The sequence below is a fragment of the Helicoverpa zea genome, chromosome 4 (genome assembly GCF_022581195.2).
Source record: "Helicoverpa zea isolate HzStark_Cry1AcR chromosome 4, ilHelZeax1.1, whole genome shotgun sequence".
In the NCBI taxonomy this organism is placed as follows: domain Eukaryota; kingdom Metazoa; phylum Arthropoda; class Insecta; order Lepidoptera; family Noctuidae; genus Helicoverpa; species Helicoverpa zea.
The window spans coordinates 9,936,956-9,956,651 of NC_061455.1; the positions used below are offsets into that span (position 1 = coordinate 9,936,956).

A 19,696-nucleotide genomic window follows, 5' to 3' on the forward strand; every position below is an offset into this window, starting at 1 on the left:
TATGAAACAACCACCAATGATATTTTTAAACATATTAAATTTTAAAATTAAAACATAATAATAATTATTATGAAAGATAACCTATAAAGAAATTAAATTTTGAGCAGAATACGAGGACCAAAAGCTTTAAGGACAAAAGCTTGTTTACAGGAAATTGTCTTTTAATGATTGGTAGCACGGTTGAGTGTGCATCATGTGAGCGTTGTTTCGTGTCGTATATTGCGCTGACATCACGCAGTTTTAAACTGTTCGGCAGCCATATAGCGCTTGTTTGTGGAGTGGGTAGTGCATACAGCTTCACGCTTCAAGCCCCAAATTCGTGCATTTTGATGGAAATTGCCTTTGTGATGATAAAAATTGTGCTCGGCCGGACGAGAGGGCCGCCGCTCTGTTCGGAAATGAGTTCATACATTTTATTTCACAATCGATTTTGTTTGATTTAATTTTATTGCTCAATATAGTTGGTACAAGTAAATGAGAAAATGTAAATGCATTGGTACTCTCCAATACGTATTTATTTTACAAGCATGAGTAATTATGAAATCGTTTGCAACATGAATGTAAAGTTGGGATTAACTGGTATTGGGGCGTGCTTACTTATTTATATTCCTATACGTTTGCCAATCTAAAAATAAATGTGAAACCGATATTTTGTAATGATTGTGATATAATATACCCCATAACACGCCCTGGATTATTGATTGCTAAAAAATGTAGCCATGTTGTCCGCATCAATCTATGAACAGACGCATTTGACATCCAACAATGTGTGCACATGCATTTTTTATGAACCTTTATTGATTACCTTCATTCAATTTTAGTTACACATGTACATTTAAAATAATGTACATTATTCCAAGCATACATTGAACTAAATAAACACAAATATGTAAATACAATTAATTATTACTACTACACATTAAACAAAAGAAGTAACTAATTGCTATAATATTTCAAAACCCACGCTTTTACTAAATACATTGGATGAATAATACTTGCTTAGTTGTTTGTACGGTGGCTATAATAGAATGTATAAATAATGTGAATTTAAGAGCGATTTGGTTATGTAAATGCCATAACAAATATCAATTTTTCGCTTGGCTAGGCTCAGATAATGTAGAGGGCGGTATCGCACGTTACGACTCGCCGTAGGTCCTACTAAAGTATAAGGGCATCGTTACATATCCTTCACCAGATAGCATACTTACTAGTTATAGTATAACATTCATTATATAGTTATCGGTTTGCCCTAATAAACACAATATAATATTTTTTCATCCAACAATGAGAGCTTTAGGTTCAATCGCTAAATTCAATTTTAAATTTTGGATGAACTGCTGACAAAGGTTTTTAGATACCGACCATATTACAGATATATCTCATATCCACCTGACGGGCCCTAACATGGAATTACAGCACAGGTACCTGTAATGGCTTGACACAGAAATCGAACCCGGAGCACTCACTGTACACCGCAGTCAGTCCACGAGTCAGTTGCAAAGAATACATTATTAGCCCTATATTCGAGAGAAATTCACCACATGTCCAGTGTGATTTGCAACTTTTATGGTTCGGAATAGCTTTTACATTAGCGGTCTGCAGCTGCTTTTTAAAATTGCCCATTAGCGATCGCACACATATGAATGTAGGTAGGTAGGTATTCTAGTTACTACCCACGATATTACAAAAAGTACGATTATAATGGACTGTATTCGAGATTTTATATTTTTATTTTATATACGCTTAAACTTAATATTATTAAAATATTAATAGCAACGCAAGCTTTTAAAAATATTTTAATATAAATGAAGTTTACTTTCATAAAACGAGGGCATTCTATCGTAATAAACAGAAAATATTATTCTGGTCTGCAATACTTTTCCCTGAGGTGGTAAGATATTCCAAAAAACCTAAAATGCTAATATTTTTAAGAATAATAAATATTTAAAAATGCTCTCATTTGTAGGCAATGGTAATGTATGAATGCTGCTCCCGCGAGGCGCATGTAAAACATACTTAATACATAAATTCCATATTAGTAGTGGATTTCAAATTGAATTTAAAAACAAAATAAAATTTATATCGACTCAAAAATTAATAATTTATAGGCTAACGAAAGAAATGTGAAACTCTTAGATAATAAACTTGCTATTGCTACTTATATAACAAAAAGGTACCACGACTTTCAGTGAAATAAGGACTAAAAGAGATAAACGCTCTACATTTTTTCTATAAAATAATGAAAGTAGTTCACTTTGCAAGACAGAACAGAAAGGTTTTTGTAGTGACCACTTAACAAAATGAAGGCAAACTTACCATTCACATAGACATCAATAACAACCTTTTGTTAACCGATGTTGATACTTTCCTTGATACTGAACGCACCTAATCGAAAGGGCTCAAAACTTCCTTAAACATTAACACTAGAGGGGAAATGCCGAATGCGTAATGACTGTAAATCGATTAACACAATTCGATAAAGTTCTCGATTCACTGTCAGCGAAGTAAATTGACCTGAAGCCGTCACTCCAACAATTAATAGTTATGTTACGTTGATTCACGTGACTCGTATACTCGCGGGTACATCACTAGTCTTGTCTCGTCTTTGCGTACGAGCTCATTAATTTGTTAATGTTCTAATTAAGGCATATCATGTTGGATTCGGTTTCATTGTGTCGGATTTTGAAAGGTTGTTATTAAAGTCTGACTGAAGAGACATAACATACTTAATACTAGAACAGTTTTCGAAATCTACGATTATGATTTTTAGTAAACCAGTGATTGGCGCAGTTATGTAACTACATACATATATCGATATCGATAAAGTCTATTAAAAAAAATAAAAGCTTTACTGAAAGAGAAAACCATACAAATTAATTCCTATTGTCCAGTAAAAAATATTTTTACCACCAATTTAAATGAAAATGGTAACATCCATCAATGTTTCAAATCAGACTAGCTGAATTGAAACATTCATGCGTGCAGTCGACTCCGAACTACAAAATGCAATGGCATCGGAATTTGAGAGCTACTGCAGATAACAGATGCTTGCTTAGAATCGACTTAGTAAGTAAATAAGTAAAGTCTCTTTGAATATATCTAGAGACTTCTATGGTCGAATTTAAAGTAGTGAAATAAACTTCTTAAAAGGTTATTTTCTTTAAAACGAATATAAGTAGGTACTAATCATGGACTTGGGTCTCCTATAGGATTCTTCAAGGATTAATCAAGACCATTTATATAACTCACGAGAGTGTACAAAAACCGCCATTTATGAGCTACAGATAAACTCATACAGAAGAATTAGGTCTGCCATTAAGATTATTTAAAGACGTGGTTTACCATCATAAGTTACTTGTAAGAATAAAATTATAAGGGCCACATGTTGCGCGTCTTTTAAGAAAACCGCAAAACAGTCTTCAGGAGTAATTACTAATTAGAGTGGGTAATTTACCTACGTCTAGGGGGGAGTTACAAATCTGTTGCGAATTCTAGTTTCCCCTTTTAGAATTCTGTTATCATGAAAAAGAAAACAAACGTCTTTATATTTTAGTGGTGAAAATACTTACAAAAACTTGAATGTAATTAAAAGTAACTTAGTGAGTGACGTAGATTTGGAGCCGAAACCGAAACAGAATTTCGGCATTTATTTTAGCTTCTGCAGAAATCGTAAGCCAAGGTAAGGGCGGTTACAAGTAACTTTAATTAGTAATTAACCCACACAATACTTTGAAGATTTTCGAAAGCTCCTTAAAATACCGAACTTTTTCGATAAAGCTAAAAAAGTGTAATAACTAAAGTAATGATGAATTCATAAAATCTGGATCGACGGAAACGGGTAAACTACTTCCAATCATTAAGAGTTTAATATCACCAAAGATTGACCACATTATTATACCTGAGTGGTTTGCGATGTCTCCATTTTAGCTATTATTGAATGCAAGTATTTTTCTGGAATAAATGTGAATCCTTACAATTCTATTTCTTTGAATAGGAAAGTAAGTGAGTGTGATCGATGGTCGATGGCGTTAAAATGCTTGAAATGTTCCGGCGGTGACGGGTGGCGTGCTCGCTCACGGCGCGGCGCCATACGTTTGCGCCCCGCGACAGTTGGCCCCTGTTGATTCGGCACGAAGCCAATTATGTCTAGCTAATATTTCAGACTCCACGGTGCATTCACGTTATTTACGAACAAAAACGCAACATTTTTAAATTACCCCTTACATTCGGAGAACATTGAAGAACCTCTACAATCATTCTGACTGAATACAATCTCATCTGCATAACCATGCATAAAATCTTATTTTGTGAACAACAATAATTTACTACAGCTTCGCTGTTAGCTGGACTTTATGTAGATGATACGAGTGCAACAATATGAAAATTAACCTGTCTGCGAGTCGGAGATATGCGGCTGCTTCACTTTTATTTACCGCGAATATATAAAAATGTGGTTGGACTTTTTAATTACAGAAATTTTCATGAAAGTTCGTAGGGACAGGTTGTAGCACATTTTTATTAACAGATCATTGAATTGAGTAGTGGGTTTGCGAGTGAAATATGAACGAGCTGGTGGCGAGGCAACAGGAGGGTGGAACTGAGGCGTATGGGCGGTAACGGATGACCGAGTGATAGCTAAAGCTGGCGCTTGTGCCGGCAGCAGGCGCTCGGGCGCTCACTCGCGCGCTGTCGGCCGTCGGCCCCGCACGTTGCACGCTGCACGTCACTGCTACGTACGAACACGTAAACTTTGCCGAACTTCCCAACTGAGGAAAAGTGCGCAGTGCCTCCGGACCTGATTGGATGCAATTTTGTGCAATTTATTTCATAGTGTGCTGTGACGTAGAATAAATTCTGTGAATTCACAAAGTTTGAGGAAACTGTTTTATGCTGAATAGTTGGATTTATGCGTAACTTTACTTGGTAATGGATGATTTTTGAGTATTTTATGGGTAAGTTGATAGATGGAAAAGTTGTATTGATAAAGAAAATACAAATGAGTTAATGCTTAAGTAATCAATTTAGGATTAGGCATTTTTATTACAAAACAATATTTAACTAGTTTAATAACTAATTGAAAGCCTTATTGTTTAAAGTTATTTTAGACGTTATCATACCATTGGTATTGAATAAATTGATTACTTAAGACAAAAAATAATAAAATAATTAAAACAGATACCTTTACAGTACGTAAGTTAATTAATTAATGTTAGTAAAGGGTGAGGCGCGATGCAAAATAGAAATGTATGCAGATGCCGTGCATGCATCATATTTTATGAATAATGGATTACATTACATAGAATACATAATAAGGTTCCGCAGTAGAATTAACTTTACAACTATTTCTACCATATTATTTTATTTTAATGACCATTTCTGTGTAAATTTATGAATTGCAGCTTTAGCACTGATAATTATTAAAGACTAAAATTGGCACTTTGAAAGGGAAAGCTTAATATTAAAACACCTTAAGTATAGAAAGTTATTTAACTACTAAATCAATAGCTAAGCATATTTTTATAATAATAGAAAATTTACGATTTTTTCTGAAAATTTTAGAACATACTTTCAGTTACACGTACCTACAGGTTTATTTACTGTAAAAGGTTATCGCACTTAGAGTAGCCATTTTTTCCGTAGGTGTTACGCAAAAAATATAATGCCATGCAAAATTAATTGCCACCCACATGGGACCAACCCCTCGAGGAATTGACAGTGTCTCGACCATTATCTATGTAACTCTACTAGATGATTAAAACCAAGGTTTCGGAGTTCCTCAAAGCCACCTTAAAACCCCAGTACATTAAGACTAATAGTAAATCTACACGTGCTAAGCTCCGTATAATCCATACTGTTAGTGCTTTAAGATTTCCTTTTACAGTGGAACGTGAAGATCCCCCTTATACCTTAAGCTGCACTGAACGCTTCGCTGCAGCGTTATATGCACTTAAAGAATCAAGTCACGTGTGCAAACACCTAGATTTGGAACAAATATTTGATAGTTGAAATATTTTAGCATAGCGCGCACTCAAACATGTGGTTAGTGCAATGGCGGTTGCAACTATTAGGTCAGTTACCTGCGGATTTTGGTCTTTTCGTACGAATGAAAAATAGAACTGGTCCTTCGGGATGTGGTTTTATTAAAGTTGAAAGAGTTGGATAATTTTTGGTAGGTAATTCATATATGTACCTGCCTAGGGGATATTTGTTTTAACGAAATTGGATCACATTTAGGTTTTAGTCTCATTTTATTCATACATAAGCCCACAGTATTTTAAATAGGTTTTTGCTCCGGAAACCCTATTCACGTATGATGATACGTAACATCTTCTGTAACCGCATATCAGTCGACTTCATTCAAATTGCTTAATACCCATAGGATTGCTCCCCTTACCCTTTAAATTCTTAGCAATGTTGGAAATATTTCGAATATGGTTTATCCTTTTGCGGGTCCCAGACCGGACGTCCCGGGTTCCGTCGCTGAGCAGTTTGGGTCACAGTGAGCTATTAAAAATGGCCTCTGTACACAAGAGGGCATTTTAGAGGCACTTAAATGTCTATTGACAAATTACTGGCTACAAACTTTGATGGGATCTTACAATTGTCGTCTTAAGTTTGTCGTTAGATGCAGGCTTGTTTGTAGTTGTTAGTGATATGGTAGTAGAACAACAAGGAAGATAGGATGTTGATGCTTTTTTATTTATGGTAGGCATGCCATTTGCCACTATCTTACTAGATAGAAATGGAAGATGTAGATCCTGATTGTCTAGAAGTCCTTAACTTATTCAATCTCTAAACTTTCATTTCACCAACTTTAGCTTACAAGATCTGACTCTGGTCACAGTGTCTTCCTCATCTTCAGGAATCTTTTTCCTTAAATCTTAGGGAGACTTTAACCTCTACTAAGAATACGTGACATTCTTAACTGAGCTAATCAGGTATTTTCCTTATTGGCAGTCTTACTTTTCTTGAAGTTCCTTTATCGCCTTAAAGTAGTTTTCGTGGAAAACGGAAAACGTTCAAGTGTACAAAAACAACCAACGTACAGCAGATAAATTAATCTATTTCGAAAACAGGAGTCTGGCGAATAAAAATATAAAAAAATACAAACCTATTTTCCTAACTATTAAGTAATCAATTTCAGCACTGAATTTTATTAAAAAGAATGATAAAATCGAGCAGTTGTTTTTAGAGTCTGCCAATATCTATTTCCAAACAAATTGATGTTAAAATCAAAATTGAGTCGGTGTCTGGAAGCTTTTAGTTTTATTTTTACTGTTCTTTGTTAGAACATATCGTAGCTTGGGATCCGATAAGACAATATCTCCATCTCTTAAGTTAACAATAAGGTATTTGCCATCTGCGTAACGTTCCACTTTCCTAAATAGTAATGCAAGTAAGAGGCCAGAGTAAACAAACCTAAAGTTAAGAACGTAATGAAACTACATTGTCCCTATAAGGTATGCCCTTTTCTTTGTTCACCCACTTCGAAAGCAACTACCTAAGGGCACTCCCTAATTTGTAGGTATCCATTTCTAATTATAAATGTAAAAGATAATTTGTTTTATTAATGAGACCAAAATTATGTGGTGAAAGGTCAGGAAGTCAGTGTTTTATGAGTGCCGTAGTGACCTTTTAATAAGAGAACGTTTAGTTACTTTTCTGAGGTTGAATTTCGATTTGAAAACGATCTTATTACTTACTTGTCAAAATATTAGTTAAACATTTATTGACGAGGAACGTTATTTTTTTTAAAATTAAGGTAATTAAGTTACAGAGTTTATAAAGACTGACTATAGCTTTTCTGAAACTAAAGGTTCAGGAGTTAAATAACAGTTAACTTAGTTACGTATCTGTCTTTTAAAATTGCAGAAATATGCAAAGAAAGGAAAGAGTACCCAAAAACAAATGCCTACCCTTTAAACTTGGCTCCACACTAGATAAGATTGACTCTACCAAATTAGCTTGATAAAAATCCCTTTGTTGGTTCTAAGTGTAAAACTTTATCATTCTATTTATACCTTACTTTATATTATAATAGACAGACTGAGTACCTGTAAAGTGCTTAACTTCTAAAAGCTTTATTCAATGAATTGGATTATTCATTATATCCTGCTAAAAGTAGAATTTGGTACTTTTAATAAAAAAATATCACCGAAATCCAAGCCGAGCCGAGTACATGATTTTTTCGCGTTATATTTAGCTAGTCGCATGGTAAAATGAATGAAGAATGAAGCCTGAAATTCTATGGAATTGATATTTTTTTTTGGTTAAAATATACCAGAAAAAAACTACGAATAAAAATATACAGCGATGGCTTAAAATATGACCATAGTATTTTGAACTATGCTGGTATTCATTGAACGTGAAATTTAATAATTCCCTAAGCTCTTCCAATTTGTGTAAATTGTATCTACTAAAAGAAGATTTATCACATCTGATGAGCTTCTTACCAATCAATTGTTTAGTTTTGTGGCGGCTCCGGGACTCAAGCTATAAAGCGTCCAGAGAATTCACAATAGATATTTATAGCACACAATGGGCAAGGCAAGGGAATCCCTTGGACCTTGCCTTTGCTCATAAAAAATACGAACTTTTAATGGCCTGCTATTCGAGATCTGCTTTCATTGCAGCGTAATGACCGAATAGACTTCATCGCTTTATAAACTGCAATTTAAATGTTGAATGGGTTTGCAACTTGTTACATCCAATTCACGTTTATGCTGATAATACAAAAAGACGTAGCTAGGTGCTTTTAGTTTGCCAAATATAGCGTTAAACCAGTCAGGACTGAAACTAGTGAGGTTTTAAATATTGAGCATAAATTATTATTCATACAATGTTTTATTAATGATCCCAAAATCGTTATAAAGTGATTTATCTTCGATAGGTCACGGGACTAATTTGATTTACATCAAATTAATAATATATTAGGTAGATTTATCGAGCGAGTTATCTTTCAGTTGAAACTTTTTAGATTCACACACCTTCAAGATTTATAGTCTGAATCAGTTTATTAATTTGATGGAATCAGTAGAGCGATTTAAATAATAATAATATGTTACGTATTTAATAGTTGTTAATAAGCTGCTAAGTTGATATTAAAATTCGAAAGTTTTAACTAAGTAGGTGTTTTTCTTAGGAAACATTTAAAGGAATTTAGACTGCTAGTCTATGTACTTTCTGAATAAAATCCATCACATTGAAGATGACGTAAAGCCTTCACGTCACAAATGAGATTTCTACATGCGATTTTGTCACTTTACAACCGCCACCGAGATACCTACTAAGCGAAATTTGTTCCCAGAAAGTATACAGGGTCACTGGTAAGTAGACCGCATCCTTTCATGAGTTGATAGTATAGGTCAATACGGACAAATTTGACCATGGGATACACTGGGCAAAAGTTAACCCGTTTGAAGATAATCGAATTTCAAGATCTTTTCTTCACAGGTCGTCTAGGTACACGTATAAATTTTTATTAATAGTTAAAAGTCTCGTTTTTGCGGATTTTTGTGTGTTTTTGGATAGAAGATGAATCACTTCAGTGTATGCCATGGTCAAATTTGTCCGTATTGACCTATACTATCACCACCTGAAAGGATGCGGTCTACTTACCAGTAACCCTGTATAGGCGTAGTTATAAAGTACTGAGTAATCTAGATTTTGAATTATCGGCATGTAAAGTTAAAGTAAAAGTAAATAAACAAATGTTGAGTCCGATTCCCAGTTCAATCTGAAGAGTAATTGCTTTTTAGTGCCACTAAAAAGAAATTTCAAAGTTTAAAAATGCGTACCTTTTAGAAATACACGTGCAATTTTGGAGTACAGTTCAATTCGGTGGATGTCATTCAATAGTTTATCATTTTTTTTTAAATATAAAAACACGTTTTTTACCCTGTGCAAACGCCAGTCGAGAAGCCTCTAGCTCTCATATACTTTATGCTGTAGCTACCGAGCAACGATGTTATGCGGTCATACAAACATTGTATAATGATTTCTATCATTGTGAGGGAACAACAGCAAGCCCACTATTTTGTTTAATTAACATAGTAGCATAATCTACAAAGTTAAACATCACAGCATAAGCTTTTGAATTAACCCTATCTGAATTTAAATTCAAAAACCGTAGTAAGTTATGTAGACTTTTCAGAGTTCTGTGGTATTATTTTACGTGGTTAGAAGCGAGTAAACTTTTCATTCTGTAAATGCGGTTTATTTGATTTAAGCGGGTACGAGTGAGTATGCAGGTACAGAGCCACATAATTGAAATCACGCAACTATAATGTTAAGTGAAATTGCGGCGGGAACTTATGTAAATACCCGAACAAAAATATTTTAAGAGGTCATTCAGTAGCTTATAAAATAAGCATTTTCTAGAATGCTTCCTTCATAAAAATTCCGAGTAATTTATAAAAATAACATCAAGTAAAATACTTTAATTTCATAATGAAGCTAATTATTCAGTTAGTGCTAACGCTATAGACTGAAAACAGTGCCTCTTAATGAGAACAAGACCAAAGAACAAGTAATTAAACAAAACCTAAGACTTATGAAGGGAAGATTTATTCTTCTCTTCATAAGCCGTACATTGAGTCAATTCAAAATAATACAAAATATGGCAATGTTATGTTATTATTCGAAAGCCTGAATGAAAAACAAGATATAAGTTAAATATGTAAGTATATAATTTCAGAATAAAGTGGTACAAAAACAGTAGATGGATAGGTAATGATGCGGAAACCAGATAGCAGTCGCTTCGTGAAAAAAATAAACTTATTCAGCGTCTGGGTTAAAGTGGCGGGCGATGGTAAAGGAATTGGTTGACACACAAACAGTATACAGCCCGTTGCTAAGCAGTAGTTTGACGTTTAAACTCTGCATAAAGCTCTGTTGTAGTACAGTTACTGTTCACGAATGAGTAACATTTTAAATATAGTACTCTACTGATCTGGAGTACCTATTAGCGTCAGCATTTTAAGCCAGTTCAAAATCAAAATACTGAAAAACATTATTACTGAAAATAGGTACCTACTCGCAAAATATTCCGGCCATTTATTATTTCCATCCATGAAATTCAAATATCTAAAAGGAAAGTTCACCCTGAAAATGTAATTTCTTTAATTTCGAAAATAGCCAAGTGATTCTCTATAAGTTACAGAGGCTAGAGCTCGCTGCACTATTATAATAAGTCCTCCCGTCTGTCCTGACAAACTTTCGTTGTTTGCGGCACCTGCATTTCTCCCACTCCGAGACAGTAATTACCTACTTTAGAATTATTACTCCACAACCGACGCAACCGTTCTGATTGTAAACATATTTTAATTAAAATTACCTCTAAGGGCGGATTCGACCAAACAAGAGTAAATTTTATTCTCGGTGTAAATCGCTACTTACTCCAGTATAAATCAATTTCACGTTTTACCAACTACAATTCGAGGAATAACGAGTTTATTCGGGAATAGTCCCTATACCGCCGTTCAGCGTGGAGTAGGGAGCATAATCCAAGAATAGCAAAATGGCGTCCTATTGTTTTAAAGCTGTCATTTGAAACTAACGCAACTCATCAAGGAATTATTTCAAAAACTTATAATGCAACGTTTAAATTGTTTGATTCAAGATAGTGATAGTGATGAGGAAGTTATACCTAGACGTCCAAGGTGGCTAAAAGAGAGAATAGATTTATTTGAATATTATGATGACCGTGATTTTACGATAAGGTTTCGTTTGAGCAAAGAAGCAACTTTGTTTTTGCTGACAAAAATTGAACATAAATTGGAATATATTTCAGACCGGTAAGTGTCTCCTCCTACTATATCTTCTTACCTAATTAATCTACTTGTTTATATTATTGTATGTGGTTATAATATAGTTAGGTACCTGCCTGTCTAGGCACAGCAATATTCTAATGGTGATAATCATTTACTTATGTAACCTACTGTTTTTGGAATATCTATCTAATTATTTTGTTATTTTTCAGCAATTTTTCTATTTCACCAATGAACCAGTTGCTGGGAACCCTGAGATTTTATGCAACTAACTCCACTCAAATGCTTATTGGTGACATCTGTGGTTGGAGTACACCTACTGCTAATAAAATAATTCACCGAGTGAGTGCCACTATTGCTGCCCTGCACAAAGAGTATATAAAATTTCCTACTACTCAGCAGGAGATGAGGAAGGAGCAAGATAATTTTTACCAAATAGCTCGATTTCCACGTGTCATTGGTGCTATGGATTGCACACATATAAAATTATCATTTGTTCCTCTCCGGTGCCAGGTGGGAGGTGAACAAGCTGAATTATATAGGAACAGAAAAGGTTTCTTTTCTATAAACGTGCAGACAATATGCAATACCAATTTAGAAATCACCGATATAGTAGCAAGGTGGCCAGGATCATGTCACGACAGCACAATATTTAATAATAGTGTTATTAAAGCAAAATTTGAAGATGGATGCTACGATAACTCAATTTTGGTTGTTGACGGTGGATATGCCTCAACATCATACATGATGCCTCCATTAGGGAGTCCAAGAACGCAAGTAGAGCAACTCTACAATGAATCCCAAATAAGGACACGAAATCCGATTGAAAGAAGTTATGGTGTATGGAAACGAAGGTTTCCAGTGTTGGCACTTGGAATGCGTGTGAAACTTGAAAAAGCACTCACAATTATAGTGGCCACCGCAGTTCTACATAATATTTTACGGCGTAGAGGAGAAATTTTACCACCAGATGACCCAGAACTTGAGATACCAGCCCCTTGGGAGCAAATTATCAATGATGGCCAAATGTCTCAAGCTGTTTCAGGTGGGCCTGTGCAACAGCATGAAGCCCGGGATGCCATTATAGCTAATTATTTTTCTAGTTTGGTATAAAATAAAAGTACTTAAAACAATATGGTTTTTAGAATTTATTAATACTTTACAATTATGGTACTCAGGTACATTGTGGTGACATATTCATGTAGAAGAAATGAAAAGGGTTGATGACATAGGTATTCAAGTAAAAAAGGAAATATTAAAAATTAGCACCATTATTAAATTAATTAAAACTTATTTTATATTTTTAATAGCCACTATTTTTCTTCGCTTCATCAATAAAATGTTAGTTTTAATTTTTTCTTGTTTTAATATTTCCTTTTTTATTTGCATATCTATTTCATGGCGAACCTTTGATCTTTCCATCTCTTCCATGGCAAGCTTTGTCTGGATATCTAAAGCTTCAATTTTTTTCATATGTAGTTGTTGTAATGAAGATTGTAGTGATGTGCTTGTGTGGGTTGGTCTTCTCCTAGAAACCCATGTCCGATGAGGTGTTGGTTTCTCTGTAGGGACTGAATTCTTCAGGGGCTGCGATACAGGAGTCCTCAACATCTGAGGTGTGTAATCTCCCCAGTCCTATAATTGTAAAATAATTCAGTTAGTAAGAAAGAAAGAAAATAAATTTTATTGCGCAACCAAAGACACATACCACAAACTTAAAATCAGACACAGAAATAGTGTAATGATACAACTCGACATACATAGTTCTATTTAAGTTTAATTTTTCACAATACTCATTTTTAGAGAGCATTGCCAAGTCACAAGTGGTCCACGGATTGGGGCTGTATTTTATGTGATAGTCAGATTGGTTGGGCATATAGTTTCTTTTTATTTAAAAAGATTTTTATTACCTTTGAAACTAATTTGTCATTTTCTAATACAACGTCTGTGTCACTTGTGTGGCCTTTTATATCAAATGCTGGAGGCATCACAGTATCTACAAAAGCATAAAGTTTAAAATTATGGCATATGGAAAACATATTTGATACAAATTGATGAAATAACAAACTATTGATTGAAACTGAGATATCAACGCACAGTCCAAACTTTATCTCAGTAAAAGGCAAAACTGACCTATAAATTCTATCTCTGCTGTTGCTTCCGGGGAATGTTCCATTGTCATCTCAACCATACCCCCTTGTTCTTGCACCGCCGGAACACTGGAGTCATTATCATAAGGGTTAAATAACCCAATGGCACTGGTAGATATTAAGGATATGATCCGCTGCTGAAAATGATCCTCCTTTTTAGGCGGCATTGATGATCCACCACCTGATACAAAAATGTTAGGCATTATTTTATATTGAAGATAAAAGTTGGCATTTAAGCTATGTATATGCCGCCGACGTAACATTACAATACTAACCTGTTTGAATCAAATGCTTCCTGTTTATGGCTGCATCCTTTCTTGCCACCTTTTTCATGCTCTCCCATTGAGCTTTCAAATTTTCGCCTGACCGAGAACAGTGGGTTGTACGGCTGTTGTACTGGTCAGAAATGATTTGCCATTGAGCCAGTTTGGATTTCACAGTAACACCATCCGTTTTTTTATTTTCGATTATTTTTATGTGTAATTCTACTAGGCTTAATAAAAGTTCTTTTTCAGACGGCAGCCAATTGGGACTACGTTTACGCATAACTTCACTCATTTTATATGTTATAGACTCAAATACACTTGCAAACCTCGAAAATACTATAATACATAAACCAAAGCGAACCGACAAGCAAAACAGAACTATTTTGTTTGTTTTCAAACTGCTTTGACATTAACACTATTGACATTGACAGTTACTTTTTCATGCTGTAATACGACAAATTAGAGTCGACATGACTATGCTTCTGCGCTCTCCCGTTTTTTGGACAACGTTCTTTTGCCGGGTGTTACATTCGTTCACATCATGTTTACATTCACTCCACTATTCGCGCGTAACAAATCCAAGTATTGCTATACGTTAGATTGCATGGAAAAACGACTGTTGATTTATTCGAGAATAAAATCGTGGAATAAATTGTTCCTAGTATAGTTATTCCTGTATAAAGACAGGTTTGGTCGAATCCGCCCTAATTAGAATAATCCGAACATCAATTTACACGTCTTAATTGGAGGCACATTATATTATAAAACTATGAGCTTACTGAAGATTAAGCGTCTTTGCGTTGTAAGTAGGTTTCATGGTGGTTTCATGTAGCTGTGAGGTACATAATGTCTTAGTAAATGTTAATTAATGGCACCCTTACGAGCGTGGTACTGAAGTGGCTCTGGTTCGATACTAGTTAGCGCGCCGGAACGAAGCTTGGATTAACAATGACTCCAGAAATAGTTGAACCAATTGACGGGAGAATGTGTCTGGGAGTGATATTGATCAGCTAACGGAGGATAAGTACTCTAAACGCATGCGACAATAAGTTTTATATAAGAAATGTTATTTGTCTATGTGCCTTTACTAGTGCTTTATTGTATTCAATAGTTTTGCTCTATTCTCTGTTTTCTTAATGTCAAAAACTTCAGCCAGAGATTTTCTGGACTTGTCTCTCTGGACCATTTATCTACAGTGGAGGAGAAGATGTCTTGAATTTAGATGTGATCTTAGATTCACTTCTGACATGAAATAAGACGTGACTTCTACTTGATCAGTCTTTCAAGATTATTCAGTAATTTAGGCGCGGGCTGTTGATATTACAAGCGAGTTTTATCTGCTCCGTTAAACTGTGTCGATGGTCCGCCCGATGTTGCAGTAAACTCGTGTTTTGTTTTCATAGTTTTACAGCAACAATGTTTTAAAGCGTGTTCCGTAGTGAGGTCAAGTTATTAAAGTTTATCGCCTTCATACGACCACTATATCCATTGCGTTTAATGTGATGATGATGGCATAAACGTTTCGTATAATTTTGGTAACACAGTGTTTGTATAGGCATATTGGTAGGGCTTCGGCATCTATTCTTAGCCTAAACGGAATAAAAGGATAAGTCTATTCGTTGTGGAACGCGGGAACGGGAAAATGAAATCAATAGGCTTTTCACGACCTACATGTACCTGATCCTAACGAGGCCGCAGCTGTTAGCTATTTATGATATTTGCAAAAGGTACTCATGAAAGATAGACCAATTCAAATGTTACTCCAGTTTCATTGAATTTGGTAAATCAATTGGACAATACTAAGTTGAAATGGGTAAAATATTGGCTGCAGCACGAACTAGTTTCCCCAGTATATGGATTACTAGTCTTGACTTGGATAATTAATGAAAGTTTCACCAAGTTCAGCCAAGCGTTTGGCCAGTGAAAGCTCGGAACAACAGCAATGCAATCAGAAGCAGTGCAAATATTTTGAATAGCACGTTTTAAATACGGGCCGTCTTTTATTTTAGTGCTCCGTTGTTCGGAAATATAAATTAAGCTTATTCCTCTTAAGCCGGTATTGGGTTAATGTCCCTCTGCTGATCAGTAGTAATACCGCAGTGTACTTTGTACAGCCAACACAAACTGAACTCGACTGATGGCTTCGTTAGCGCTCTCCACAATTCGGAACCAGCAGTACTATTAGAATTTAATAGCAGCAGCGGAGACATGTCAACGGATTCGTTCAAACATGTTGTTTGACTGGAGGATTTATTGACCCGGAGCAGTTTACTAATAAATAAGCGAGTAGCGTCCGCAGGGGCGGGACGGTTTCTCAAGCGGTCAATTGATTAAACGAAGCAATTAAACAATCAGCCCTCAATGGCAGCGGCGATTGTCGCAAATGAGTGCGGGTTCGACATCTGCGTGCTACACGACGTTTGTTCGTATCACGCCATAAACATTCTATTTGTATCCTCGCGTACGTCTTACAATTTGTACCCAAACTCATAAAAAACGCCAATTAATGTCGCATCCTAACTTACTAGTTTGTTGACTCACGGTATTGGCAACGTACCTAGCTATTTAATTAATTCCACAGCATGTGTCTATACGAAAATTAATTTGTTGCGAAGAGTATTTCTTGTTTGAATTCAGACTCTTGTTTGTTTTTTGATGTTTATATTACACAGTTTATTCTATAAAATAGAACAACATGGTAATGTTTTCTTATCATACTCAAGTAAAACACGAACAAACCCCACTGATGTTTTACAAACATAACTTGCCTGCCTAATTCGGTGTTTATAAAATAGGCAATATTTGTTAACTCCTCAGCAAAGGAACTATCAAAATAAAGAAGTTATATTATAGTCCGCGATCACGATATGACATAGTTCCTCTATGTAAAAATGGTTCATTTTATTCAGCCCCTTTCCGGGCTTGTGACACGTAACATTTGTATTGCAATAAACAAGTCGCGCTTCATAGAGCTATGAATCGTGGCTCTCTGGGTAGCTGTAGCGAATTATTCTAAAATTAAACAGTATTTATTGGAGGACAGTTTGGCGAAACAGTTTGAAACGACTGTGACATCCGGGCCGATCAAAGTGATCGAGAACGAGCGTCGAGTCGGCGTTTTATTGCGCGCGGGACGCGAGCGCGCGATTGTCGGCCCTCCGCGCGCGCGCCATGTCGGATAATTGAGTCCGAGCACCCTGCCATATGAATGGTAATGCCAAATTTAGGTGCAATCCCCGCCATCGCGTGCTGTTCTACGTAAATTGGACCAACAAAGTTGACGATCGTAATATAAATTCAAAAATGTTAAACTTGTTGTAAATATTGTAGTAGTTAATGCAAACAAGCTGTGTTGGGGTTAAAGATGGCTATTATGCATAAATTGTGGCGTGGCTTGTTAGCATCCTTTCGCTACTTATTCACAAAGGCCGTGCTAAGAGCATGTAGTTGTTGCTTGCATAATTTTACATTCAGTTTTTGTAACGTTATCGATGAATAAAACAGAAAAAAATCTAAAGGTAAGCATGCATACCTTACTTAAATGTTGCTGACACAAGTGCTCGTATCATGCCTAAAAAATTACGTTGACAGAAAGTGGTATATTACAAAACAAAATAAGCGTTCCACTTTTATATTTAGGGCTGAATTCATGAAATTAATTCCTTATAAATATTTAAAAATTCAAATTAGGCTGAAAGTCCTTACGGGATTTTATTCGGAAAAGTTTTTGTTAGTTCATTACAATAACCATAAATTAACGGGGTTGTCAGTGACGAGCATGTCTGTACAGTGGAGTTACAGCGTGCGGAGGTCACGTTACGTCGGGACAAGTTTTCCATATGTTGGGGCCGATGTTATAACAGTTAATCGGCCTCCGCCGGCGGCCACATGTCACCGGCCCATTAAACGCGACACCCTAACAAAAAATAATTACTTCACCATACAGCCACGGTCACAACTCGTTCAATTTGTGTTTAATCTCCTTAAAGGGTATGACGTAATGAAATTAAAAAGTCACAAATTAACGAACTAAACAACCCCTATGGGATGTTTTTATGTCTGTGCTTTCTATGTGACTCGATCGGAGATAACCACGAGTGTTGTGTAATCATGCGCGAGAGAGGGGCAATTACTGTGCTCATGTTATTAGACGATTAGTTTAAGTAAAACAAATTGTTGATAATGAATTATTTCATGAGAAAGGGTCGGCATATAAAAAGCATTGAGTATAGTTTGTACGAAATATTTCAACCTTTATACTTATGTTGTACATAAGTTTATTATAATACTAGCCGTTTTGCCGCGGTTTCACCCGCGTCCCGTGGGATCTACTGCCCGCACCGGGATAAAATATAGCCTAAGTATGTAACTCGCAGATAATATAGCTTTCTAATGGTGAAAGAATATTTAAAATCGGCCCAGTAGTTTTTGAGTTTATCCATTACAACCAAACAAACAAACAAACAAAGTTTTCCTCTTTATAATATTAGTATAGATAACTGTTGTTCAGAAAATTTAATAATGTAGGTTTATGTTTAGCATTACAATTAAATTCTTTCTCTCAACCCATTTATAATACAATTTAGTATTTATCATCTTGTTGATAAAAAATAAATTAACGGAACAATGATTTTTACTAAAATATTTATACCACAAGATATAGGTACTTTGTTTTTATATTTGAATTCTCCAAGCTTTTGTTCCTAGCATTCGTAGAGAAGTGCAGAATTTTAGGCCACTTAGCATGCACGGGGAGCGCTCTCAAATTTATGCTCTATACAAACTTACTGAGCACCCGGGGAGATCAAACTATCACATTTCTGTATTCTGCAACATTCCATACTTTACACAACATCTTTCTTAGAATTATGAGAGCATATTAAACTGAAGTGTTGAAAATTGTCTTCAGATTTCCTTGTTATGTCTAAGATTAGCTCGGAATCCGTTCTCGACAGCTCGGGGAGCCTCGCCAGAAAAGCTTTAACGACCTCTCGGCATGTAAGGAGGCCGGTATCACATGTTAACTGGCTGCATCTAGTAATTGGTCGTTCCACATGTGCAAGTATAAACTACGTCGTTACAAGTACTCCTAGGTCCTTAACACAAGTACCAGGTGTCATACTGCCTACTAAACACATCCGCCTTACTCATTAGACTTTTATATCCTTCAAAGTAACAAGTGACTACTTAGGCATGTTCAATACTAATTAAGCAATCTAAATACTATTAACACAATTAAACTAAGGACAATAAAACAACAGCAAACAAGTCCAAGGTATTTAATTATTCGTGGCGACATTAGCGTATTGAGTGAAAACTGAACTATACGTAGATAAGATTGTACACTATTGTCGATTATACCCACATCCCTCTTGGGAAACGTTATGAAAGTTTAATAGAGTCAGCATTGAGTTCATGTCCTTTGCACAAGTCCTCTTTATATACCTTATGTTAGTTTACAGAGCGAAATTTCCATTACCTATAGATATTTTGTGAAAAGGAAGCACCCGCG

The 19,696-nt window shown here is 35.4% G+C and overlaps 3 protein-coding genes across 4 annotated transcripts in view; 2 read left to right on the forward strand and 1 right to left on the reverse strand.

Annotated features, from left to right (window-relative positions):
- Positions 1-4,656: 4,656 nt before the first annotated feature.
- Positions 4,657-19,696, forward strand: part of LOC124629910 — a 103,314-nt gene continuing 88,274 nt past the window's right edge. Inside the window, exon 1 of one of the 2 annotated variants that reach the window (XM_047163572.1) lies at positions 4,657-4,952. The gene's annotated coding sequence lies outside the window, so the exon portion shown is untranslated. The remainder of the gene's footprint in view (positions 4,953-19,696) is intronic. The other variant, XM_047163573.1, reaches the window with a different exon arrangement.
- LOC124629908 (putative nuclease HARBI1) lies at positions 11,343-12,901 on the forward strand. The gene is made up of 2 exons (XM_047163570.1): positions 11,343-11,795; positions 11,981-12,901. The coding sequence occupies exons 1-2, from the start codon at positions 11,593-11,595 to the stop codon at positions 12,879-12,881; spliced, it is 1,104 nt and encodes a 367-aa protein (XP_047019526.1). The 5' UTR covers positions 11,343-11,592; the 3' UTR covers positions 12,882-12,901.
- On the reverse strand, positions 12,902-14,893 carry LOC124629909. The gene is made up of 4 exons (XM_047163571.1): positions 14,194-14,893; positions 13,902-14,099; positions 13,679-13,764; positions 12,902-13,403 (listed from the first exon to the last, which is right to left on the reverse strand). Exons 1-4 carry the CDS (start codon positions 14,474-14,476, stop codon positions 13,059-13,061), a joined length of 912 nt encoding a protein of 303 aa, XP_047019527.1. The 5' UTR covers positions 14,477-14,893; the 3' UTR covers positions 12,902-13,058.

Coding starts and splice junctions, on each gene's coding strand:
- LOC124629908 (XM_047163570.1), top strand. CDS start 11,593: ATGCAACGTTTAAATTGTTTGATTCAAGATAGTGATAGTGATGAGGAA. Junction 11,796..11,980: donor TTGGAATATATTTCAGACCG/GTAAGTGTCTCC, acceptor GTTATTTTTCAG/CAATTTTTCTATTTCACCAA.
- LOC124629909 (XM_047163571.1), bottom strand. CDS start 14,476: ATGAGTGAAGTTATGCGTAAACGTAGTCCCAATTGGCTGCCGTCTGAA. Junction 13,765..13,901: donor AGCAGAGATAGAATTTATAG/GTCAGTTTTGCC, acceptor ATGCTTTTGTAG/ATACTGTGATGCCTCCAGCA. Junction 13,404..13,678: donor ATGACAAATTAGTTTCAAAG/GTAATAAAAATC, acceptor TTACAATTATAG/GACTGGGGAGATTACACACC.